Source organism: Phaenicophaeus curvirostris, chromosome 2 (genome assembly GCF_032191515.1).
Source record: "Phaenicophaeus curvirostris isolate KB17595 chromosome 2, BPBGC_Pcur_1.0, whole genome shotgun sequence".
In the NCBI taxonomy this organism is placed as follows: Eukaryota; Metazoa; Chordata; class Aves; order Cuculiformes; family Cuculidae; genus Phaenicophaeus; species Phaenicophaeus curvirostris.
Window position 1 is genome coordinate 100567636 of NC_091393.1, and position 25654 is coordinate 100593289.

The window sequence follows — 25654 nt, forward strand, 5'->3', positions numbered from 1 at the left end:
TTGAGCTGTTGACCACTACTCTCTGATTATAAGTCTCTGATTATAAGTCTCCAACCAATTTCTTACCCACTAAACCGTCCACCCATCCAATTCATACCACTCCAATTTTGAGAGAAGGATGCTATAGGGAACCATGTCAAAGGCTTGCTGAGGGTACATTTGGTCTTGCTGTCCATGTCATTGATGTTAAACAGCACTGGTCCCAGTACAGACCTCTGAGGGACACCACTTATCATGGATCTCCATCTGGACTCATGGTCACAAGCTCCAACAGGGGAGGTTCAGGCTGGACATCAGAAAAAATTTTTCACCAAAAGGGTCATCAGGCACTGGCAGAGGCTGCTGAGGGAGGTGGTTATGTCACCATGTCTGGAGATGTTTAAAAGACGGGTGGATGAGGTGCTCAGGGACAGGGTTTAGTAGTTGATAGGAATGGTTGGACTCGATGATCCTGGAGGTCTTTTCCAACCTAGTGATTCTGTGGTTCATCAAGCCATTGAACATTACTCTCTGAATACGACCAGCCAGTTTCTTATCCAACATCAAATGCATAGTCTCTGATTTAGAGAGAAGGATGTTGGGGGTGACCACGTCAAAGGCTTCTGTGCACCATGCCGATTAAAAGGATATCATCAGAGAACATCTGCGCCTCATTCATGGCCACAGAGCGATTCTATAACTCTACAGAAAAGAAAAAAAAAAAGCAAAAAGCATTTGTAAAAACATCCTCAAGAGGACGGGTAAACCCTTGTAGCAAAGGGGCCATTTGTGACAGGGAAAAAGGACATCACGGAAAAAAAATTCAGGGAAAGGGCCATTGGGCCCTGGAACAGGCTGCCCAGGGAGTTGGTTGAGTTCCCTTCCCTGAAGGTGTTTAGGGCACGGGTGGATGAAGTGCTGAGGGGCATGGTTAGTGTTTGTTAGGAATGGGTTGACTCGATGCTCCCGTGGCTCCTTTCCAATCTGGTGGTTCTGTGGTTCCGTGAGGCGCCGCCCCCGCCCGGCCCCCGCTCCCCCCCGCTCCGCCCCCTCGCGCCGCAAGATGGCGGGGCCCGCGCTGCTGCTGGTGGCCTTGCTGGGGCCCGCCGCTTCCTCCTCGCCGGGCAGCCCCGGGCAGCCGCGGAGCCGCGTGCGGGTGCTGTGCGGCTCCAATTGGAGCCTGGCGCTGCAGGGGCAGTGGATGTTGGAGTTGTGAGTAGCGCCCGCCCGCCCCCGGGGTCGGGGCGTCGGTTCCCGGCGGTTGGGAGCGGGCACGGGCGGCGTGAGGGGGGCAGGGAGGGGCGGGAGCGGGGCCTCGGGGAGCCGGGGGGCTGGAGCGCTTCCCGTGCGAGGGCAGGCTGGGCTTGTTCAGCCTAGAGAGGAGAAGTTTCCGAGGAGACCTTAGAGCTACCTTCCAGTACCTGAAGGAGCTGCAGGAAAGGTGGAGAGGGACTATTCACAAACGCATCTAGGGATAAAACTGGGGGCAGTGGCTTTAAGTTGGAAGGGAGAAGATTTAGACTAGACATGAGGAAGAAACTTATCACCGTGAGAGTGGCACAGATTGCTCAGGGAAGCTGAATGCCTCATCCCTGGAGGTGTTCAAGGCCAGGCTGGAAGGGGCCTTGGGCAGCCTGGTCTAGTGGGAGGTGTCCCTGCCCATGGGCTGGAACTGAGTGATCTCTAAGGTCCTTTCCAACCCAAACCATTCTATGATTGGGAAAAGGCTTTTTACCCAGAGGGTGGTGGAGTGCTGGAACAGGTTTCCCAGGGAGGCAGTCATGGCACCAAGCCTGATGATACCCTGGAAGCGTGTGGCCAGAGCACTCACACAGATGGCGTTGAATGTTGGGGTTGCCCTATGCAGGGATAGAAGTTGGACTTGATGATCCTCGTGGGTCCCTTCCAACTCGGGTCATTCATTCTGTGATTCTTTGTGATTCTGTGACCTGCCCCATGAGAGGGGCTGTGTGGTGCCTGGGTATGGGACATCCAGGCAAGACCACCTCATGCCTGTGATTCCCTCTTCCACAAGGTGTTGTTGGCCCTCAGCCTGCAGGGACACGCTTACCTTGTTGGAGGTGATCTGATAAAAGGGATCTTTACTTCAGGCCCTGGTCCTGCCTGGACTCACAGTGTCCGAATGCCGCAAGATTAAACTGGGCTCTGTCTGAGCTGTGGTGTCAGTGATAACATGTAAGCAGTGGTGTTCAAGACAGCTGCCTGCTGGGCAGCAGTGTTGGGCAGTGCACATTGTGCTATTTACCCATTTGGGACTTTCATGGCATTCTGTGCAAGCTAAAAGTGTGAATTTGGTAGGTAGTATTTACCAGGAGTAGGCTTCCAAAGTGGGAAGTGTCACATAATATCCTGAGATATCCTCACTTCTAGTTCTGTTACTCTAGAGTTCTTGTCCAAGGACATGCATCAGATCTCATTAACTTTTTAGCCCTGCTCTCGCTTTATTATCCAGCTAGAGTTTTGTCTGCTGCAGGCTAGGGTTTTAAGTGCTTTAAACTAACTGTAGTGGTGTCATGGCTTCACTTATGACATGATACAATTCTTAAAATGCATGTGACATTTTGTTCTTGGAGGCTAGTTCACTTGTCTGTGTTTAGAAGGGGGAAAATGAACTTGAAGTTAATTTTAAGACAGCAGTTAAAAATATCCAGTAGTTTGAGTAGGATAGACACTCGCATGATATCTGTATGCTGTGCAGCTATGAAATAGAATTCTATTGTGGCATGTGTGCTACTCCTATGTGTGGAATTGCTTGAGCCTGAACAGTTTGAGATGGACTGGGTAGCCTGTGGAACAGACTAGGCTACTGATCAACATCTAAGCTCATGTTCCCTCATAAATACTTACTGCTTTAAGTTTTGATTTAGTATGGAATTTGATTTATCTCCAGTCTTTTATTAGGAGGAGGGACTGTCACTTCCTTGTGGGCTTCACTGCTCAGGATGTTACTGGACACCCGAAAAATATGTGGAAACAATCCTGAAATAGCTGATTGAGAGACCCAGGCATGCCCACTATTTTGGCTAAGGATTTTGGTTTGGTTTTGAGTCTTCTACTGATTTTCATTTGTTTTAGAGATGGTGATCTGAATGGGAGTCCTGCATGTCCTGTTGGCAAGATTGTAATGTCATTTGTCAAAACCCCTTTTGCACAAATAACCTCGTGTCTGTTTATAAGTCCTTTCTTTTCCAAGCAGCACTTTTTTTTTTTTTTATGCAAATGTTGTTATAGGATCTCTATGAAAAACAAAAAAGGACAAAAAAATTTGCTCACCTGCTTTAGATTACTGGTTGAAGCCTCCTGCCCTGACAGGAATGGGTACTGCTGCCACTATTTAGTAAGGTTTTCTATTTGTGAAAGAGCAGTGTAGGTGAATTACTGTATGCTACCACTGTTCTCAAGTGCACAGATAGAAACTTAAGTCAGAAATTACTTGTATGGGGGATTTACAGTGGAAATAGGATTTTTCTTTCTTCATCCCTTCTACCTGAAGTGTACGTACTTCGCTGACTTTTTGTAAATTTTTGATTATTCGTAGCTGACAAAATTGCAGGCACTGCAAGCAGTGCTGGATTTCATTGATAAAAAAGTTCTGTGTCAGTTAGTGTCTCTGAAAGATATTGCAACATTTTTACTTACTGTTGCTCTTGCAGCACACAGATCCTTCCTGAAGTGCTTCCAGTGCTATGTGGAAATGAACTTTTTAAAAGGTTTCCACATTGACTTATTCTAGTCTGTAGCTGCAAGGTAATGACTGCTTAATATAGGGATTTTTTTCCTTATTTTTAATATTGTGTCAATAGAAATATAGAAAATTCCTGGTGTGTTTGTTTAAAAGCACATTTTGCATTTGTAAACGTAGCTTCTTCCAAGCTTGATTGATGTTCATTTAACATCCTCTTCTTTTTGAAGTAGATAACAACAAACACATACACCACACACCCTCAACAGTAAACTTGTTGTCTTTATGCCTCTGATTACAAGTAGAATTATTTAATATATTACTGTCACACCTGCAGTACTCTAGGTACTTGCCCATCAGGAAAATCTTTAGTTCCCACATAGGATGTGAAGTGTTTTGGTTCCTATTTGTTTCAGCACAGACTTAGTGCCATGTGTACCTAAAAAATTTCTTTGTTTTTTGTTTTACTTCTAGCCAGGTGAAAATCCCAAGAATAGTGTAAATAATAGCCATGTTTGCAAAGTTAATTTGTTATACTTATGGCATAGGCCCATACTTTATTTTCTCTCTATTGTTAAACATTGCCCTGCTGTCTAGTGGGCTCAATTATCACAGTGGTTCAGTTTTCCTACTAGTGCTTTTAGTCTGTACTTTCAAGGGAGTGTCCTAAAAATCTAGCTGATTTTTTTGGTGTTTACATGGTTTAATGCTTTTAAACAGTTGGCTCAGAACACTGCGTGTGAGTAAACTCCTGATGAATTCCATAAATAATTTAACAATTACTGTAACTTAGATTGAGAGTTCAGTTGGGTTGGGAATTGGGAACTTTTTGTCCTTTATGAGAGTATAGCGTCTTACTTATTTGATTTGTTACTGCCCAGGCTTCTTGTTGTCCTATTCTTCCTAAAAAAAAAAAAAAAAAAAACACCAAGAAGTGTGGGGGGAGAGAAAACGAAAATCAAGTTACCAGAACTCCAGTTTGATTCTGAAGCTTTTGTAGCCCTCCTGACTGAGTTCAGTGGAAATGACCAAATTATCTGTGGAGATGAGCTGATTGCTGTGCTGTGCGTTGGCTGAACAGAAACTGATAAAATATGAAACTGAAATATCCTTGGTAGCAGATGCTTTATTGTTATAGGAGGGGACAGAACAGTGTAGAATGGAAGCTACTGAAGTTGTAGAAGAGTTCACATAATTTTTTCACTGATTGATTTGCTCTCTATTTTAAAAATATTTTTTCTTTAAAATCTTCTGAAAAACTGCTTATGGATGGGGAGCTGTTGTGGGATCTCTTTTAATTGCAGATGGTACTCCTATCCTTTTATTGTCTTTGAAACTAGGGAGATGGGCAATTAAGATGCATTCTGCTTTGCTTCCCACCTTGTTCTTTGTAGCTGAAAATGCATTTTGTTACTGAGCTACGTAACAAATGGAAAGTAGCACTTTAAACGTTATTGTAGAGAATACAGTTTATTTGGCTTGTAGTGCATCACACCACTGTGATACAGTTACTTTTCTGTTTTATTCAGATATTATTCGAAAAGAGGTGCATGTCAGGTTACTGAATTAAATACAGCAGAACGGGAATTCATAAGGTTGAGCTTGTACCCTTAAAAAAATTCACCAGAACAGTGCCTCCCTGTAGGTCATTTCAGCACAGCGATCTATCATTTAAGGCATTTGAGCGAAGCTTGGCAGGAGAATCCAGGGAAGAAACCCCCTTTGTTTGCTCTGAGACAGCTAGGGTTTCAGCAGTTTTTTTTTTTTTTTTTAAACTTATTTAACTGTTGTGGAGCAAGTGGTTTTAGGTTGGAAGGTCTTGCCTGCCTGTTTTGGAGGGATTTAGGCACACTGGATGAAACTTCTTGTCACCTTTGTCTGTGCTGTTATGGTACAGGTCTCAGTAGATTACAGAGACTAACTTGGTATCTTTGGCTGCCACCTGCTCACTTGCAAAGTAGACTAAAACCGTATAGTTAACTTTCTGAAGCTTATCTTTTGTTGAAATTACAAAACTGCCTATCCTGCCCCAAGACCTATCTAGATTTAAGAATAAAAACAAATAGAATGATGGTCTTAAGGTAACACCCACAGATATCAGACACTGTCTTTTCTTGTATGTTTGTGAAATCTGTAGCAATAAGGCAAAACTACTCAAAAGAATAAAAGAAATAATTATTTCATTCTGATATTGTTTTACCGATCTATTAGCTACTGTCTCAATGTTTGCACTTCTAATTTTAATAGTACGCCTGATCTGAAATCCAGTGAATAGCTTGGTTTACTGTAAACAGTACCTTTTATAAAAGTTGTCTTGAATTGAGAGAAACTAGACTAAATGGGGGAACTTTCATCTTGCCTATTTTGCTCTTTTCTCTTCAGCAAATCCTCTTGTGCCTACGTCTGTAAGTTGTTTTTCTTTAGTTCTTAGATTCTTGCAACTTCGTGAAATTGTCAGAGCAAAGCGTAGAATGGTTTGGGGGGGTTACATCTGTTCAGTACTGATAGTTACCGATAATGGTAGCCGAAAGGCAGATAAAAGGAGTCAGTTACATTTATTTGAAAATGACTTGAGTTGGGTAATTTTGTAGCCAGCGAGCAGTTTCAAGAAGAGGGATTAGGGACTTGGAAATTGTGTATCAGAAAATCGCTAGTCATTCTGTGTTTACTGATCAAGATTGTAGTGATAGGGCTGAATGACGTGTTCTCAAACTTATTTTAACTTGAAGCGTTTGGTGTTTTGGTTTTTGTTTTGTTTGTTTGTGGGGGTTTTTTGTGTTGTTTTTTTTTTGATCGCAGCTATCAGTGAAGTTGCTGGTATTTGAAAGCCAAAGCTTGGTCTTCTGTGCTTTAGATCAGAGGTAGACAGAGACTTCGCTTTGAATTTTTTTTTAAAGAGCTTAAAGTTTTGCTTTTGGATCGCTTTCTTTATGCCTTCTGAAAAAGCTTCAGGTATTATAATGGATTGCAGTCGAACTAGAAAACACCTGGTTCCTTTGACATGGTGATTTTAATCCACTTAAGTCAATTGTTCTTGCAGTGTACTTGGCCAGCAGATAAATATTAGTTGCTTTGTTTATGGAGGGTAGGCAGTGTATGAGAATATGTCAGTTGTAAAACTTTGTGCTATGTAAGAGTTCTGGTGATGCCAGAAATACGGTTTATGTTGAGATGTGCATTGTGGTGAATAACTTGGCAATGTGTAGTTCATAGATATGTGGTATTTTTTGTCTGATTTTTGAATGGTTGAGATCAGTAAATTGCTTCTTAATGTGTAACAGATGACTGAAAACTTTCTTCTTTAACCAAGTACCCAGGGCTTGACTTAAATTCCAGTGGACTTTGAATTTTAGGAAGACCTGCATGATACTTTTTTGGTGACTTTTTGGTATAGGGCACAGTGCAGACAGGTTAACAGCGAAAGGTATGTGCTTGTGCAAAGGGAGAAGCTAGAGGAATTACAGCCCTAGTGTTGATGAGGTGCTAATTGTTTCCTGGTCTGTGGAGTACAGCAGAAGAAATATGGTTACACCTGCTTTTGTAAGTGAACTGATCTTGCATCTTGTGACTTGATGAAGCCTGGTTTCAGGGAGCAGGTACAGATCTGCTTTCCTGCTTCACAGATTTGGTTGATTTTTATTTTTATTTTCCTGGGGAATGTAGAAATGGTAGTTGCACTTTGACACCTGTAGAAATACAGATCAGGCACAGTTTTAGAGGATTCACTAGCAGTCTTCACTGAAATGAAGTACCTACTGAAGCTGCAGTTTTTGAGTGCAGAAAGTTTTTTGGAACTTTTGATAAAGGTGAGCTAAGTGTGAAGTATTTCGCTCTTCAGGGTCTTACTGAAAGAGACAATATAAGGAGGAAGGGAAGCACAACAAGGCTTTGGCGATAGAATATTTTTGTTGTTTCTCAAAGGCACTCCTGAATTCCTTAGTGCTTCAAATGCAGACATTAAAACTTTTGGAAAAGCGAGGATGTTGAAGTAAACCACAGTGATAGCTCTTGCAAAAATCTTATATCTACTGCAAGTTCTCTCCTCTATATGTGAGGACAGAGTGTATCCTGTCTGGCAAAAATTGAACATGCAATTTCTGGAATGTAAAGCAAATATTTTATGCTTGATTGTCTGTGCTAGTGTTCAGCTTGAGTGGCTGGATCTTGTAGCATTGTATGTGACTGTTGCCACTCCACTTCCAGTACTGATAGTATAAAATAGGAAGCCAATAACTAAGGCTTTCTGTGAGGGTCATTGTTACATTCTCTCACTGCCAAACTGGGATATGGGTGGCTTTTAATGCTTCTTTGAGCTACATAAAAAGTTTAAAATCATATGACTATTAGGCATGTGTATTGAATATTCCACTTAATTTCATTTAGAAGAAAGACTCATGAGTGTGAAATGTAAACATAAATATTGATACGGGCCAAATTTCTATTTTGATATTAGTTAATAAGGGTTATATTAATCTTGAAAATTTTATGGCATGAGTCTGACACATCTAGAGAAGCTGGTTCTAGAAAACGTTCTGACTTCTGTATTTAATTTTACAGCGACATCAGTGGCATTATCCGATGGATGTGTGCAGTTTTTTTATGTATCAGTCAAGCTACTGTAATAAAATAATACTCTTTAAAGTATCTGTCAAGCTACTGTTATAAGCCCTCTATAGGCCAGCAGCACAATGGGAAACAACTCTGCATGCAAGCCTTGTTTCCAGCACCTCTTTAAAAGATACCGAGGCACTGTTTCATGGCAGGATAAAACTTATATGCCATTTTCAGATACTATCACATGAAATAATGTTGATTCAACTCCCCATGGTATTGGCTTTCATGCTTAAAATCATAAATTTCTAGTACAGTAAAGTACAAAACATTTTTAAATTGTGTCCTTTTAACTTCCAAATGACAGGATTTCCATTTTTGAAATACTGAGGTTTCTGAACCTCAGTATCTCAAAGCACTCAGACTAAATTTTAGTTTTTCTCTTCTGTGAAAAATTACCTGGTTTAGGTTCTGTCTTACTCGTGTGAAACATCTGTGGGTGTCTGGGGGCATCTCTGTCTGCAGCTGCTAAGAAAGTAAACCTTCCTGATCAGAAGACAGTCAAACAGTAGAAAGGGACACTTTTTGGTCAGGTAGTAGTTCTGGCAGACAAACTCAAGGAGTAAAGGTGTTCCTTGTAGAGGCTCCCAGTTAGAGTGTAGTGGTTATGTGGGCTGTTAAGGATTATTGGGCTTTGCCCATGAAGAAATCTGTTTCTGTTGTTAACAGTGTATGAGAGGATGTGATAACATATCTGGAGTACTGTGAGAAGTAGGGTGCCTATAGACCTTCTACTTCTGCTCCCTTTCATTTTAAAATGTCAGAAACTTGCATATATAGTCTTTTTTTATTTGTAAAATGTCTGTGTGTGGGCAATTGCTGTGGCTCAGTTACGTGCTATACCAAGCTACTTCTGTGTTACCTTAAGTGCATAAATGACATCATTACAAGCTGCTCAAGTATGACAGAGGCTTTGCCAACTAGTTCAGGGTAGAAGGTGGCAAATTGATTTCTATCAGCATTTAAGCATTCTCTGATATTATCCTTTCATATTAGCTGGTCTGTCTCCATGTTGTAAGCCTGGTCTGATTATTCCAATTGTTGATGTAGAAAACTCATCTTTCAAAACACATTTTCTTATTTTCCTAAAATTAATCCTAGGGAAAAACAAAATCTGAGAAAGACAATCAGTATGAGCAGTGGGAATTTGATGTGCGCTCTCAAGTCTCTGAAGAGTGCTATCAAAAATGGCATGCTTTGACGTATTGAGTAGTAGGCTAAAGCAAATGTAATTTCTAGAAGTCCTGAGATGTGGGAAATCGATACAAAATGTTATATTGAAGGATACTGCTTCAGAGGACAGCCTGGCTTCAATAATTCAGATGGCTGCAGTGGAATGGATTTATTTCATATGTAAATAAAATAAATCACAAGGCATGATGGGGTTGGGATATGAATTTCTTGCATCTGTGGAAGTTTGGTTTTAGTTTAATAATGTGAGGAGGAAGGTATGGATTGATACAAAACTACTTGATTATCTTATCCAGTTGACCTGATTAAGGAAAACTATAGGGTTATTTTTCCTGTGTGATTGATGTGTTTATGTTTTCTCTGTACAGCAAATCAATTTGAGTGTCTATAAGTGTAGGAATATTAAAATATTTAACCCGTCTTTCCCATTTAGCTATGCTCCTTGGTGTTCAACTTGTCAACAGATGGAATTGACATGGGAGAGTTTCGCAAAGGAAAGTGAACATCTAGATATCACCGTGGGAAAAGTGGATGTCACTCAAGAACCAGGTATAGTATAAAACGGGCTGCTTTAATAAAATGAATTATTGAATTTGTGCCACTTAGTAGCTGGGAGTGAGCTTCATTTTTTTAACTGGAGTACCTGGGATACCAGCGAAGTTAGAAAAGAGATTTCTAAATCAAAATAACATTATCCACATTTTGCTGCTCCACGTAGTTCGTATCTGTGAGCCTAAGTTTATAAACTCAATTTGAAGGATTGAAGAACTAGGGGAGTGATCTGGCTTAATACTGTATTAAAAGGGACTTATTCTCTTTTAATCTGCTTCACTGAAAGCTGTTGCCTGTCTTGTTCCTCTCTCCTCCAAACTGTCTCCAGAAGAATCCAGTTCTCTAGTCTCCGTTTAATGAGAGTTTCAGGGTGTGGTAGCATTACTATAGTGCCAGCCTGCTTTACTAAATTTGTAACTGTTTCCATGATGGTGCTGGTTTATTGCCTTTTTTAATTGTAGTAATGCTTTAAAGTACAGCATTATTGTATTTTGTTGGTGATGCACATATCCTAATGTGTTTATAAAAAGAGTTTTCTAACTATCCACAGAAGTATGAATACAGTCTTATTTATTCCTATAGTGACTCCCTTTGAAGTTTTGAATGTGTGTTTGTGTAAGCAATACTAATATTGTTCAAACCCCTGCATCTCCAGGGAATGCTTCATGCTTGTTATGGTTTTGAGGGGATAAAAGATTTTATCAGCAGCGTCAAAAGACTGACAGAGTTCGGAAGAGAGATTACTGGAATAAAAAGTCTAAGCCATGCTGGGTTTTTTGCCTTAGAAATGATCTGGAATGTATGTCCATTTTATTATTTGAAAACATGCTGTACAAGTTAGTTTTATCAAGTTAACAGAAGGGAGATTACTTAAACTCTGTTCTGAGAGCAAATTGAGTTCACATGAAAATGCCAGCTGTTCTAGACCTTGTGTTGGTTAATATTTTGTTAAAAGTTTAGAAAGGTACAAAAACTGATGCCAAAAAGCTGTCTGTGGGGCTGCTGTTTAGTGCATATACTAATCATTAACAGTTTCTTAAAGAGATGAGTTTGATAAATACAAACTTAAGTCAGTTTCTGCACATGAACAAAATAATGGTTACTGTGGAGTTAAGGCTGTAAGTAGGGAGCCATTATAATGCTATCTTATTATTTTCTCCCAGTTAGACAAGAGATTCTTTTGCCTATGCGATATTCAAATCAAAGCCTGTCTTGATTGTGGCATTTGGAATACGACTGTAACTTAAAAATGCACTTTCAGAAGCGAGGCTCTGAAAATAAAGTACTTGAGATCTTGAATTATTCTCCCTGGTAAAGAACTTAAGTAGAAGTATTGGGGTCTGAAGCGGTCAAATACTTGATACTTTCTTTTGCTTTAAATATTTCTGAGTTCCGAGTGATGCCAGATTCTTAAGACCTTAGGTGTGACGTTTAGACAGAAGTTCCTTAAATATTTTGATTCTGAATTGAGAGTCTTAATGTCTGAGTATGTTTGACTTCTGCAAATCAAAGGACTGACCCAAAATGATTAATTTGTACTAAAGCATGTGCCATATACCTACAATATCCAGTTCAACACAAAGCTTCCAGGGATGGGGCATCCACAACTTCCCTGGGCGACCTGTGCCAGTGTCTCACTACCCTCTTCCTCGTGTCTAATCTGAATATTCCCCCCTCCAATTTAAAGCCATTACTCCTCATGCTATCCTTACACGCCCTTATTAAAAGTCCCTCCTCAGCTTCCTTGTAGGTCCCCTTCAGGTACTGGCAGGCTGCTATGAGGTCTTTCTGGAGCCTTCTTTCTTTCAGCCTGAACAACCCCAACTCTCTCAGCCTGTCCTCTGATCATCTTTGTAGCCCTTCTCTGGTTACATTCCAACAGTTTTATATCCTTCTTATACTGGGGATTCCAGAACTAGACACAATACTCCAGATGGGGTCTTGTGAGAGCAGAGTAGAGGGGGAAAATCACCTCTCTCGACCTGCTGGCCATGTTTCTTTTGATGCAGCCCAGGATATGGTTGGCCTTCTGGGCTGTGAGTGCACATTGCTTGCTCATGTTGAGCTTCTCATCAATCAGCACCCCAAGACCTTCTGCGCTGGGCTGCTTTCAATCACGTCATCCCCCATCCTGTATTGAAATCGGGGATTGCCTGACCCACATGTAGGACCTTGTACTTGGCCTTGTTGAACCTCTTGAGGTTCGCACAGGCCCACTTCTCCATCTTCTCCAGGTTCCTGGATGACATATCGTCCTTCTGATGCACCACTGCACCACTCAGCTTGGTGTCATCTGCAAACTTGCTGAGGGTGCTCTTGATCTTGCTGTCTATATCATTGGTGAAGATATTAAACCACACTGGTCCCGGTACGGACCTGTGAGGGACACCACTTATCACAAATCTCCATCTCAACATCGAGTTGTTGACTGCTACTCTCTGAATGTGACCGTACAACCAATTCCTTATCCACCGAACAGTCCACTTATCAAATTTAGAGAGAACAGTACACTCATCTCCAATTTAGAGAGAAGGATGTTGTGGGGGACTGTGTCAAAGGCACGGTCAGAATTCCAGATAGGTCATATCTGTTGATTTTCTTGTGTCCACTGATGTGGTTACCCCATTATAGAAAGCCAGAAGACTGGTCAGGCAGAACTTGCCCCTGGTGAAGCCACGCTAGCTGTCTCGAATCACCTTCCTTTCCTCCATGTGCTTTAGTATACCTTCTAGGAGGATCTGTTCTATGATCTTCCCAGGTACAGAGGTGAGGCTGACAGGTCAGTAGTTCCCATGGTCATCTTTTCTACTCTTTTAAAAACTGGGCACAATGTTGCCCTGCTTCCAGTCACCAGGGATTTCTCCTTACTGTCGTGACTTTTCAGATATCATGGGGAGTGGCTTGGCCACCACATCAGCCAATTCCCTCAGTACTCTGGGATGCATCTCGTCAGGTCTCATAGACTTATATGTGTTCAGGTCCCTCAGGCGGTCACAAACCTCATCTTCCCCTACAGTGGGAGGGGCTTTATTCAAACTGGAAAAAAAAGATTTGTTACAGATTTGACCTTTGGAATGCTTTTTAAGGAGCTTGCATACCTTCAAAACTACATCAGCACCAAAGTTATTGAAGTATTTTTACTATAGGCTTATGCTTCAGCATTTTGACTGGTATGCTTAAATGCTGTCTCTCCTGTTCTTGGTTGCACAATGGTGTCCTTAATTAGCTTTGGTTATGTAACCCCTTCATCAAAATGAAAGTAGTCAAAGTGCATTAAATTAGGGGAAAGCCACTAGATGAGTGCAGCGCTGCATAAAATTGCACTTCCAAAACCTGCAGGAGAAAGTAGCCATTCATGGTGCTTAATTACAGCAGATGCCCAATGGATAATCCTCCAGACCCTTAATGGATTTAGAGCATATTTCAGTCACTTGATGTACTAGTCTTAAAGTGCTTATTCTTCCCTCATTTTTTTTTCTATGGAAACATTCAGTATTTCAGGAGCAAGTAATGGAGATACTTCTGCATCTCAAAGTTCTGCATGTTTGTGGTGCCTTTTTAAAGCTCCCCATCACATTTACCTGTGTTTTAAAACAAGACATTTTGGATCTTCAGTAATCTTTGAGAACTTGATTAATGAAAGCAACTTTATTTTTAGATGGCACCTGTATTCTGTCTGTATTTTGGAGTGGTGATGTGTGCAAATGCTGAAGATTTTTTCCTATTTTTTATTATATTTTGACTTTATTAATGGATGTATGTTGATGTTTGATTTGCAAGCAAAGACAGATGCTTCACTGTACTTCAAGTTAAACTACTAGCCTGTTCAAGTTTGTATTACACACACCAAAACAATTTACTGACTGCACCTAGCTTTTTGGAGCTGGCTCACATCTGGTTTTACTGATCTAAGGAGGTGCCTTAGATGCTTGGGTGAATTTCAGCAACGGATTTTATAACTTATAGTTTATAGACATCTTTTTTTTTTCCTCAGTCAGTTGATACTTGCTTTAGGGTAGGCTACTGGCAAGACAGATTTAAGCCAGCTTTTTGTTTTCTGTTTGCCTGACTAGCATTTGTAAGAACTTCAGAGTTGTTCAGCATTCGCACGACTTCCTCTGCTCTTAAGCCTTTTGTGTTCTTTACAGCTCTCCACCTAGTTTTTCTTGTACAGCTGTGCTTTCTGCTTTATTTATTCTACTGTTACATTTGTATGTTTGATTACTTTATATCTCCCTGTCCTGGCCCAGTTTTTAGCTGTTTTATAAAGTTTTCTACTACCCTGCCTCTCGTTCCAATAAAAGACAGAAAGCTGAAAAAATGCAATGAAGTCAACTTCCTCTTTGGAACTTTAAAGATGTTTGCACTTGGTTTGATTTAAACATCTTTGAAGAAAAAAAAAAAACAAAACCAAAAACCAAGCAACAGGAAAACCCACAACCCTCTTTCTGCTTATTCCCTAGGGGAATTCACACTAGGAAAGACATTACTACTGACACTTTTAAAAATACCCTGCTTAGTTCAGTCTGGCACATCTCTTGTCTCCAAAGGTAGAAATTCTTCTGTTATAATGCTTTTTTGTGTCTGGATTCCTGATGGGGAAAGCAGTTTACTTTATTGAAAGCTGAATGAAAACTTAGTTCCCCAAAAGATTATCACAGAACTTGGGAAATGTTAAATAACTGATTTGTGCTCTTTATGTTGGTACTTTATTTGAGCAGCAGTTGCCCTCACTAATGATGTTAAACTATATGTCCTGGTGTTGATAACCTCTGAAATATGCTGTATTTTTTTTTCCAAATTAGACCGTGTTAGTAGTATGGTTTTTCATTTCTGCAGTCTTTAAGTTCATGTGTTGAGTAGTAGACAATACTAAGCACTAAGGTGAGTTCTTCCTCTCACTTGCAAGTTTTCTAACTGTCAGGAGGTGGTAATGTCAAGTAACCCTGACTATCCTCAGATACGGGAGCAGGGAGGGGGTGGTACCTTCACCTGACAACTTAGCTAGCTGCATCATAAAGACAGCATGCTTAGGAGATGTTTGGAAGCTTTTTGCTTCACAGCTGACTCTTTTGCAATGAAGCTTTACACTAGGAGATATTCCTTGGTGTACCTAGTACAGCAGTGAAGCTGGAAACACTTGGACCTTTTACTCTGTAGCAGTACTGGGTGCAAGGCCAGAGAACTTCAGACGCTTTTTGCCCAATAAGCTGCTTTTGATGATTTGGATCAATTCTGTCCTATGAGTTCCATTAAGTTTTGACTGTCTGGGTGATACTTGTAAAAAGATTATTGTGCAGTCGATCAGTGAAATACCCACTTTCAGTGTGGGGATCAATTCCAGTCAGCCTCTTGAAGCACTACTTCAACTTTTCTTTGTCCTTTCTGCTGTCTTATATTTGATGCTCAGAATGCTGACATGACCCATCCTTCTGGGCGATGTGAAAAATTATACTCATGGCTTAACTTTGCAATATCTTATGGAACAGAAGACTGAGACATCCCAGGTTTTATTATGTCTCTTGGCATAATCTTTGCATTTACCTAGAAAGGTATGATCTATGGGAAGGAAGGATAAGAACCTAGAAACATCCAAAATTTCACCTTGCTATAGTCGTGTTTGTGAGAGACTGAGCCATCCTACAGGATATAACAACAATCTGGTTTTGCAGTGTATATGGACTGTTTGGAAAAAGCAGACAAGTAAATACAAGGATTAATTTATTTAATAACTTGAAGTACCTAAGATCTGAAACATGCAGCTCTAAATAATTTAAAATCAGCTAGAGGATGAATTAAAATCAGGGAACAGAGTTTGTTAGCCATTGTTGCCATTGCTGTCCTTAGTGGCTCAACATCCTAGATGAAATAAATGTCATCTGGATGAGACTGTGAACAGACACAAGCACATAGCATCCTGCAATGTGCTGGAATGTGGGTGCATTTGTGTGACTCTTCTTCCTCTTGGTTGGAGGGTCATGCTTTCTGATCTGATCAAACACTTCAGCTCTGTGCAAGTACTGATTGGTGAAATCCATGTAGAAAAGTTTCCTTGTAGTAAATATTCTCTGAAGTTGGCATTTTTCCTTATTTTGTCAACAATATGCAGTATCTGTTACTGTTTGTAGCATTTCTGAAGACAAACTGCTAACCTGTGTTTACAAAACAGTGGTAAAAGCTATGCAGTCTGCTTTGTAGTCTACAAATACAGATCTGTAGATATTTATAGGTAAGTCAGAATGCTGAAAAATTTCAATTATACTTAACCGTTTGTTGTGGTGTTTTCTTTATTCTAGGCTTGAGTGGTCGTTTCTTCGTCACAACGCTTCCTACAATTTACCAGTAAGTGTGGCATACTAGGAGCAGTTGTCTGTTTCAGTATGTGTTCTTTTTTGCTGTCCTGTTTGAACAGAGACATAGAAGATAGAATGAACTGGCTTATTTCACTTCTGTCGATCCCTAAAACATTTCTTAGGGGCTCAGTGCACTTCATGAACATCAAGCATGTAGTTTTATCTTATGGTGGGAGGTTCTCCTACGATTTAGTGCCTGATAAGTCATGCTTTTTCAGTGTGGAAACAATAAATATTAACTAGCATTTGTGAAAACTGGTGCAGATTTACAGGATTGCTTTCTAGAAACCTGACCATATGTGGGGAGACACGTTTGACCTTATAGAAGTGTCACTAAATTTTCTTTTTGAGTAATTGTCTGCATAAGGCACATGCAAACCAGTACAGAAACCTTCCACCATTTGCTGTAGTGCTTCTGTTACTGCATGGAATTTATCATCTATTGATTCAGTAGCAGTTTGTAGCTTTTGTCTCCTACTTGTCACTTGTCTTAAACAGTAACTCTGAAATGTAGGGAAAAATGAAAGAACACGGGCTTTTTAATTTGGGTTTTTATTGAAGCTTTGATTATATGATAAAGTCCTCATCTGAAGCTTTTCTTTTAAGTGACTTTACTAAGCTCCCTTGTTATCAACACTGTTAAAAATGGACCAGAGAAGAGGTTTGCTCTATCTCATCTTCAATAAGATGATGTCATCCTTTAAATATCAAACCCTTTACCAGGTCATGATACCGCGTTGTGCACGTGCACACACATACATATGCACGCTTTTAATTCTGAGTTGTGTCTAAAAAATATTTTGGTTGTTAAAGCTATTTTAAAACTGAGGCATTCAATTTCAAAATACATTGAAAATGCTTAGGTATTCAACTTTCTGAGCAAGTTAAATCTATAATGTGTATGGGGTTTTTTGATTTTGTTTTTCTTTACCATAGGCACAGTTTAAGGGATATTTGTGTTAATGTGTATTTCTATTTTTCAGCGCAAACAATGGAGTATTTCGCAGATACCTAGGCTCGTGGACATTGGAAGAATTTCAAAATTATGTTTTAGAGAGGAAGTGGGAAGCTGTGGAGCCTGTAGCAGGATGGAAGTCTCCATCTTCTATAATGTAACCTTTGAGTTTTTAATTTTATTAACAAGAAACATGTTTTATAGCTCACTATTCATTAAGGATGCTATGTTGACAGCTTAAAGGCAAAAGGCCTTTCCTCCCTAGATGTGTAGACTTTGCAGAAGCAACCTGTATTGACAGCCTGCTTTCCAGTTTCTCACCTTTAAAAGTGGTTTATTTTTTGCATTTGGTTTTGTTCATGCCTGCTGGGGCTTGTTTAGATCATCTTTGAAAATATATGAAGGAAAAAAAGTACATCCACTGAGCGTTGTGTAAGTGTCAGTTTGAATATCTGCTGAGTACTGGCAGCAGATGCGTGTTCATGTAGATTATTACTTCATGACTTCTGGCTACTTGAGGCAGACAGCATTTAGCTTTAAGGATTTCTTGTTTATCTGTTTACAAGGGAATCTGGTGTCCTCCCTTGGAAATGAATACTATTTAGTGCTTATACACTGTATCAGAACATTTTCAGGGCATTTAATTTGCTTTGAAATAGAGTGGAATGCTTGCATGTTGTAAAGCGTGAACCAAAGATGCAAACGGCCTGCATTTCATTCTGGCTAGAGCTATTACATGTAAATTAATGTCAAAGATCCAGTGGATGTCCTTATTCTTGTATGAGAATGAGGAAGCACTATAATGTATTTAATAATGGAGAGAGGAGCTACAGGACTACATGCTGTAGTGAGTAGGGAAGAGGTGGTTATGGCTGTGGCAGAGTTAAGCTGTGGGATTGTGGGATTGCTATTTCTTGATTATACTCAACTGTCATCTTGCAAGTCACTGTTGCTTCGAGCTTTACATTGAGCTGGCTTAAGTGAACGTAATACATAGAAAATATATTTGTTTACAGTAACCTGCTTCTGACAGTTACTAGGGGTTGAATGGCATTGGAGTTCTATGGATAGAGGGTTTTTTTGTGTGTATCTCAACTCCTATCTTAGAACCTGTTCCTCCTTTTTCTTTGTTTTCTAGGATGCATGGTATGGCAGGGCTATTTCACCTCTCTGGATGGATCAGGGTAAATAACTATGTGGTAGTGTTTTCCATACCCCCTCTTTATGCTTAGAATAATATACTGTTTAGAAGTCAAAACCTAGCAATATTTTTTATTGTCCTTTTCTGAGAGTTAAATTTTCCTTGCATTTCCTGTATATTGGATGTATAATATCTTTGTGCTATAAATTTTGTAGTGCTTTGACTATACCAAAAATGACAGTTTGATTGTAAAGATTATCTTCGATAAAATACTTTCTGTTCTGAAAATACTTTCTTTCTTATTACCTTGGTATAGTTAAAATGTTCTGTCAAAGCGTGCTGACGTGATAAAGGATTTTTTTGAGAGCTGCTGCAATAATGGTTGTAAACATCAGAAATTCATTTAGCATCTACCAGGTTCTCTCACTTAAAACTATTCTTACAGATTATATCCAGGTTCATTTTCAGAGTTGTAAATCATGCTCTTCTACTATTCATTTGCATCTAGTGAATTGTTCAACAGAAGAAAGGGTAATGGTTTTATTTTCTTCTTTAATAAAAATTTCTGCATCTAGATTTCAAGATGTCAATCCCATTTGCATGAATTCAAACAGTAGAGTGTTTATCAGAAGTAAAGGAGAAATATTTAGTGTACACTGAAGTAAGCTTTGAGCTTAAAAATATTTCAAGACACTTTCATTTGGGAACTATCGAAGTTTTTTCTGTAGCATGAAGATACTTAGAGTTTCCAGACCTTTCCAATTTTGGTCCGGAATTGTGCTCTTCCTTAAAATCTTCAAATGTGGCCAAAATGGAATGACTGTATTTGATTGTAGCAAAAGGTATTAATATTATCACATGCTACGAAAAATAAATGTAGTATAGAGTTTGAACAGAGTTTCTGCCTCTTCCAGCAAACAGCTAACTAACCCAGAACGAAGCAAAACTTAGTTATTGTGTTTTCTGTGCAAGCCAGCTTTGATTCTTTCTTTTGCTGGATAGTATTGAGTTTTTATAGATTTCTGACATTTCTCTTCCATAGTTGCTGTGTAATGACGTTGTCTTCGTCTAGTTTCTTTCCTGAAAAATTAAATGCTTTGGGAAAAGACCTTCTCTAATTTGCTTTCCGCTTTGATAAATATTTCAGCTCTACATTTCCTCACTCTGCATATGCAAGGACAGCACAGAAAGCTTTAATAAATGTTGGGAGCATTAAAAAAACCCAAACCTGGAATTTCAATACTTCAACTTCTGTAAATATTGATTGTGTTTTCTAATGGATGTACTCTTGGAAGAGAGCTAATGTCATAATTTACTTCCTACCAGACTGTCTGACTTGATGTGATGCTTGATTTAGTCAATTGAATTTGTAGGTTTGAATAACAGACTTCAGTTTCAAAGACATCTTAAAATTGTATTTGGATTATTCTCTTCAAATCTGTAAGCAAAATCACTTACTCAATGTCTGCTTAGAAGGGGTGGCTCCTTTTAAGAACTAAAGAGCTTGAGTAAGAATTAAATGGCTTAATTTTATTTAATGAATGAATTCCCAAGTTTAAGTATGTGTTTTGATTTTCTGCAACTTTTAAGTGTCTATCACTCTGATTTCCAGAAATAATTATGGGGATAAAGCTCTGCATAAGGTTCCAGTGGGGTGCTTGTGAAGTGGTTATAAAAGGACATTTTCTTTTAACCTGACTTGGTCCTCTTTTCAGTTCTGAAAAGTTTAAGTTCTAACTTTGCTTTTTCAAATAATCTTCTTCACATAGACGTGTTGGTGCTGTGGCTGTCATTATTGGAGAAGCTTACTGTATTGTCTCCTTCCTACAAGTCTGAAAGAGATGAATAGATTCATGCTGTGGGTTCGTGTAGCCCAGTAGTTTGTCTCCAATAGTTGCCACCTTCTTGCAGAATATAAGGATCAAGAGTGTTGTGATACTTTTCCTGTTTGCCCTGAGCCTTCTTCATATATTTATCTGCAGTAAGATTTTGTGCTATGTCTCTAATGCCGAGTGTCTTAGAAAGAAGGAATTGTGCATCTTTTGCTTCAAAAGGCTTTTAATGGGAACAGCTCGATAAACAAGTTTAATGCTATCATAGTAGAGCATTTAAGGAATGTCTGGGGCTTGAGAGGGAAGAATTTAGTATAAATATTGTTAAATGAAAGGTCTTATTAGATATCAATATATGTAGTGGTGATGAGTCTAAATCATAAATGGTGTTAGATATGAAGTTATTAAGTATCTTCTTTACATTTCCAGCAAATTCATAGCTACCTCACTGGCACTCTCGGAATTCACGTTTGGATTTCTTATGCAATATTCATCTTAGCTACCTTATTGATTGGCCTGTTCCTGGGTTTGGTAAGAAATCATATTACTTTCTCAGTTACCTTTGGATTAACTTGTGAAAAGAAAGAATAAACTTCACTGATGAGATATACTCAAGTACCTTATTTTAAATTCCTTTTTAATGAGATACATAATTAAAATTCTTAAGAGTTCAATACTGCAAGTCCACTCTCTGGTGTTACCTGCTTCTGGTAGAGGTTTAGACAGGTTCACTCAGATAGATAAGTTAACCTTTTTATGGAAGTTACGCCTTAATTTAGATTTATTTCATCCAACCACTAAACAAGTGATATTTGATTTCATATTTAAGACTTTTATACTTAAGGTTTGAATGCATGTGGTCAGAATTGTGTAAAGACTCCAACTTTTTGAAATCACAGACTTTATGGAGAGATTTTTTATTAGCTGAAGTGAGATTGTATTTGTGGGAGTTAGCAATGTAAGTATCCTGCTGCACTGTTACTCGAAAGGATAAAAATATTTATTGGAAGTCTTTGAAGATTTGGGGTTTTAATTGTCTTCCTCTACTTGAGGTCATAGCTTTATGGCAACAGCTTGGTTTTACTAAAATCTGACTTCCCTTCTTTTTTGCCTTTTATCTTTTAGTTTGAGTTCTCATTAGTAATTAAAAAAAATTACCTCTCTTGTTACCAGTCAGAACTGATACATTTACATATCAATCTCCAAAACATCAGGAAGGTTATTCAAAAAAACCTACTAGCTATATATGTGAATGTTAAGGACCATATCTAGAGTCCTATGTTGTTTCATTGTTGGACACAGTTCAAAGTTGCTTTACCTGTGGAACCAGGGTTATTGCCTCTTGGAATACTTGAGTGACGTGGCTCTATGACCTCTCCAATATCAATGTTAAATGAGAATCTGAGCTGGAAAAGGGGATATAGGTGGGAATAGATTGTCTGGTCCACAAGCATATTCTGCAACTGTAAAAACACTTTAAAGCAGTCCTTTGCATTATCCTTAGCATATGACAATGAGACACAAGTATCTACCTTTCATTTTGATTGTATATGTTCTGCACTAGACTAGTTTAAATAACAGCAAAAAAAACCTTAAGAGACAAAATGAAACGTAAAAGTGTAAGAACACATCGTGTCAGGAGTAGTAACTGAATAGCACCCAGAAATATAGAAATTCTTGACAAAGAAAGTTTTATCAGTTTTATAATAAATAAATAAAAATTCCTCAACTGTGTTCTGGGCCTTTCTTTTTAACATGCAAGCCGTTTCAATACTGAATAAATTTATGGAAGTAGGAGGCAGAAAAACTGGAGTAGAAAGCAGAGGATGTTGGTTGGTATTCACTGAGAACTTACTTATTTTCAATGTTTTTATTTAGCTTCTTAGGACAGCTTTTATCTCTGGGCAAGATATTATAATTTTCTAAATTTTATTCTGTGTCTTTTTAAAAAGAATGAGTAGGAACATACTTAAGAGCACAGTGACTTCTGGGATGCTTTGATAATAAATGCTTTTTTTTTCCCTTACACAGATATTGGTTTTGATTTCAGACTGCCTTTGCCCATCCAAGTCAAGATACAGAACTGAAACATCTGGTAAGGACTCATAAGTTGATGAGCGTAGGTTAAAATGTACACTTGTAGGAGGGAGAATTTAGATGTGAACTGATGTCAAGAAGTTAAATGTGAACCAATAATCTAGGTAGTCATTTTAGTCACACTGACAAGGATTGAGATGTTTGACTCTAAATTCAGTCAGTATCCACCTGGAGGACAGCAAAGCAGTAAAAAAACCCAAGCCCAGCAGTGATTTGTTCTAGCTTCCACAACTGTGAAGAGGCTTAAGGCATTCAAAATGAGGAAGTCTTGAAGGGAGATACTGGGTTTGTGTTTTGTGTGGGTGCATTTTAACTAGACCTGTTGCTTAAATATAGAAAGAAATGTGCTTCAGCAGGACGCTTCCACATCTTATTATGCGCTCTGCATATTGCTTTAGGAGATGCAACATTCTGAACCTGTGAAATTCTTTATGCAACTTGTGGTTGGTGAAGGAGGAGATAGAGGGAATTGAATCTAGAGACTGTGCATGTGGATGAGGGATATTGTTGCATCTCCTTTAAGTAGAAGAAGAAAATTTACATCTTCCTGATCCTTAGCAATGGGGCTTCTGAATAGTATTCTGCTCTCCTTGAACACAGGAGGCAAAAACTTGCACACAAAATAAAGTCTCTTGTCAGCATCATATGATTATTGAGCTCCAGAACACGTTTTGGTATGTTTGTCCTGTCAAGTATTATCAAAACTTACCTGTAATTAAAATATTATTTTTTAATTGTGCACATCTCTGTGTGTTGGTTTGCTGTTGAAGATGAAGGTGCGTCTCTGACACTTACCAGTAAGAATTTAGCTAAATCTAGAATTCATAATTGTGCAAAATTACCATCTTCGTAATCTTAAATGTTCATCACTATCAAAAGAAGAAGGCATCTATGCATATTTGTGCAGGGTGCTATCCTGTTGTCTGGTTGACTCAACAGCAGAACCTGACAGGGCTTGTTAGTATCATATCACTTTCCAATGGTTTTTTTTTTTGTAATGATACCTCTCAAAGGAGTCAAATAAAATTGATCTGTCTTTAGTTTGTAACTTGATGGGGCAAAATAAAAACTGTCTGTGCCTTATGGGCGACAAGACAAATCAAAATGGAAGAGAAATACTACTGAAGGTTTATTTGAAATAACTGAAGAATAAGGAAAATGTAGTCCCATACAAGTTTTCTATAATGATGTTCATGACTATTTCAGAAAACGTGCATGATGATGTAACTTTAAAAGACATTGTTCTGAGATTCAGTCTGACTTCCGTATTTGAAACTCTTCTTTTGTTTAGAAGAAGCAATTACAAAGGATAATGTGGAGAACGCAGCATTAGAAGAACCAGAGGAGGTTGCAGAGCTTTCTGCAGATGATGCAGAAGAGACTGCAGATGTAAAAGATCTCTCAGATGGAGAAGATGCAGCAAATTCAAGTGATGATGGCTCAGAGGAGGATTTAGCACTTGGAAAAGAATTGGGGGAAGAAGAAGTGGAAGACTTAAATGAACAACCTTTAGCTGATCCAGAGACTGAAAGCTCACTAAGACAGCGCAAAAATCAGGTGGCTGATAACGGACTATAGCTTTCAGTGGTGTATTTTGTACACTTGGACCAAAGAAGTGTCAGAGCCTCTTTCTGAAGCTGAAACTTAGACTTGATTTGTCATTTGTGTTTACGCAAAACCTCTGCTCTGTCAGCAGGCTTCTATTTTTTAAGCTAATACTTGCTCATTGGGTTTGTTTTATAAGCACATATGCTGTGTATTGCATAACTTTAGCCATGACAATCAAAATAAGTGTATCCTATCTGTTTGAAGTCTTCTATGAGAAAAGGTATGTAACAGAGTCTTTGTTCACTGGCTATAGAATGGTCATCTACGCCTGTGTTCCTTCATAAGTATTGATCTAAGGCAAATCAGAACTTTTAACTCATTATAGTAGCGTGGCAGGGCTGCGATTTTTCTGTCTGAATATTTATTGTTTCTCACTGCCACGGAAGCACCAGATAAGTGATACAGTAGTGGAAGGAGGCACTTTACTAGTCTTCTATTAAAAATTTAATGTGTGATGGGCTTATTGTTGTCACTTTCAACTAAAGCACCTTTCCCTTTCATTTTTATTAATGTTTATTTTGAAAGTTTATCATACAGTATACTGTGTTCCCCCAGATTTTGGTAATTTGGAGACATGCTGCACAGCTCAAATATGTCAGCTGAATTTTTTTTACTCAAGAATTTTGAGTAATTGAAAGCCTCAGGCTGAGTAAGAGTGGCAGCTAAATGTTTAAAATACGTTTGAACTTTTAAAAGGTTTAAAGGAAATTATTTTGGTTAGGGAGGATTTTTGCCAAAGCATCACTTTTTATTTTTTTGGTCCTCCTTCAAGAGATTGTAGCAAGACGTATTCGCTTTGCAGTCAGCAAGTTGTATATTTCTTGCCAGTACAAGCTTGTCATATGCAGTGCAATTCTGCCCTTTCCAGCTCAGTATACTTTTGGCAGAACTCAAACAGCTTTAGTAATATTAACTGAAGAGGCACTTAAGGTTTTACCTTTGATTGCTTTACTCTTGACTTGCTTAAAGTGAAAATGGCTTGCCAGGTAGCCAGCATTAGGTTTAAGTAGCAGACTTTATCCTTCAAGATAGCAGTATTTCCCTCCTTTAATATATACAGCTTTTTTTTTGTAAAAAGTACTTACAGTGAGATCCTGTATGTTCCTGTTTTGTTGATGTGTCTTAATCTTGATTTTTTTAAAAAAGTTATATATATATACATGTGTATATATATATTGTGTAAACCTTGGTAATATACATGAATTTCATCATCTTCTTCAAGATGAAAGAGTAGAGATGAAATAATCTCTCATTAGAAGAGACAAGGTACAAGTGCAAAATGCTGGTTTCCTTTGAGATTGAGATTAATAGGGCAAATCTGTTGAAAGTCTGTTTGTTTTTTTTTTTAAATGCTTGTAAAGGGCATATTTACTAAGGAAGCTTGAATTTTCTTATCTGTGTCCTGTTGCATATTGTCTTTTGGATTTTCCTAAGCAACGTTTTCAGTCCTGAGTTTGAATTTCATATAGTGAACACATGTAAATATGTTTTCACATATGTGAAATCATACAGTTCATAATATATTGCTGCAGAGGCACCCACAAAATGGACAAGCAGCCACTCAAAATGAAAATGCATTCCAACCGAAATTACTTAGTACATCGGCAAGCCAAAATAAACCACAATTTCAGA

The 25654-nt window shown here is 38.7% G+C and overlaps 1 protein-coding gene across 1 annotated transcript; it reads left to right on the forward strand.

The window, feature by feature from the left end:
* The first annotated feature begins 1042 nt into the window (after positions 1-1042).
* On the forward strand, positions 1043-24217 carry TMX4 (thioredoxin related transmembrane protein 4). Its single transcript, XM_069850165.1, has 8 exons — positions 1043-1191; positions 9918-10033; positions 16333-16378; positions 17373-17501; positions 18483-18528; positions 20747-20848; positions 22349-22412; positions 23706-24217. The coding sequence occupies exons 1-8, from the start codon at positions 1043-1045 to the stop codon at positions 23990-23992; spliced, it is 939 nt and encodes a 312-aa protein (XP_069706266.1). The 3' UTR covers positions 23993-24217.
* The last annotated feature ends 1437 nt before the right edge of the window (positions 24218-25654 follow it).

Excerpts from the sequence above, each read along its gene's own strand:
- TMX4 (XM_069850165.1), top strand. The coding sequence starts at position 1,043 with ATGGCGGGGCCCGCGCTGCTGCTGGTGGCCTTGCTGGGGCCCGCCGCT. Across the intron at positions 10,034-16,332 it reads GGATGTCACTCAAGAACCAG|GCTTGAGTGGTCGTTTCTTC; the intron begins GTATAGTATAAA and ends TCTTTATTCTAG. Across the intron at positions 22,413-23,705 it reads ATACAGAACTGAAACATCTG|AAGAAGCAATTACAAAGGAT; the intron begins GTAAGGACTCAT and ends TCTTTTGTTTAG.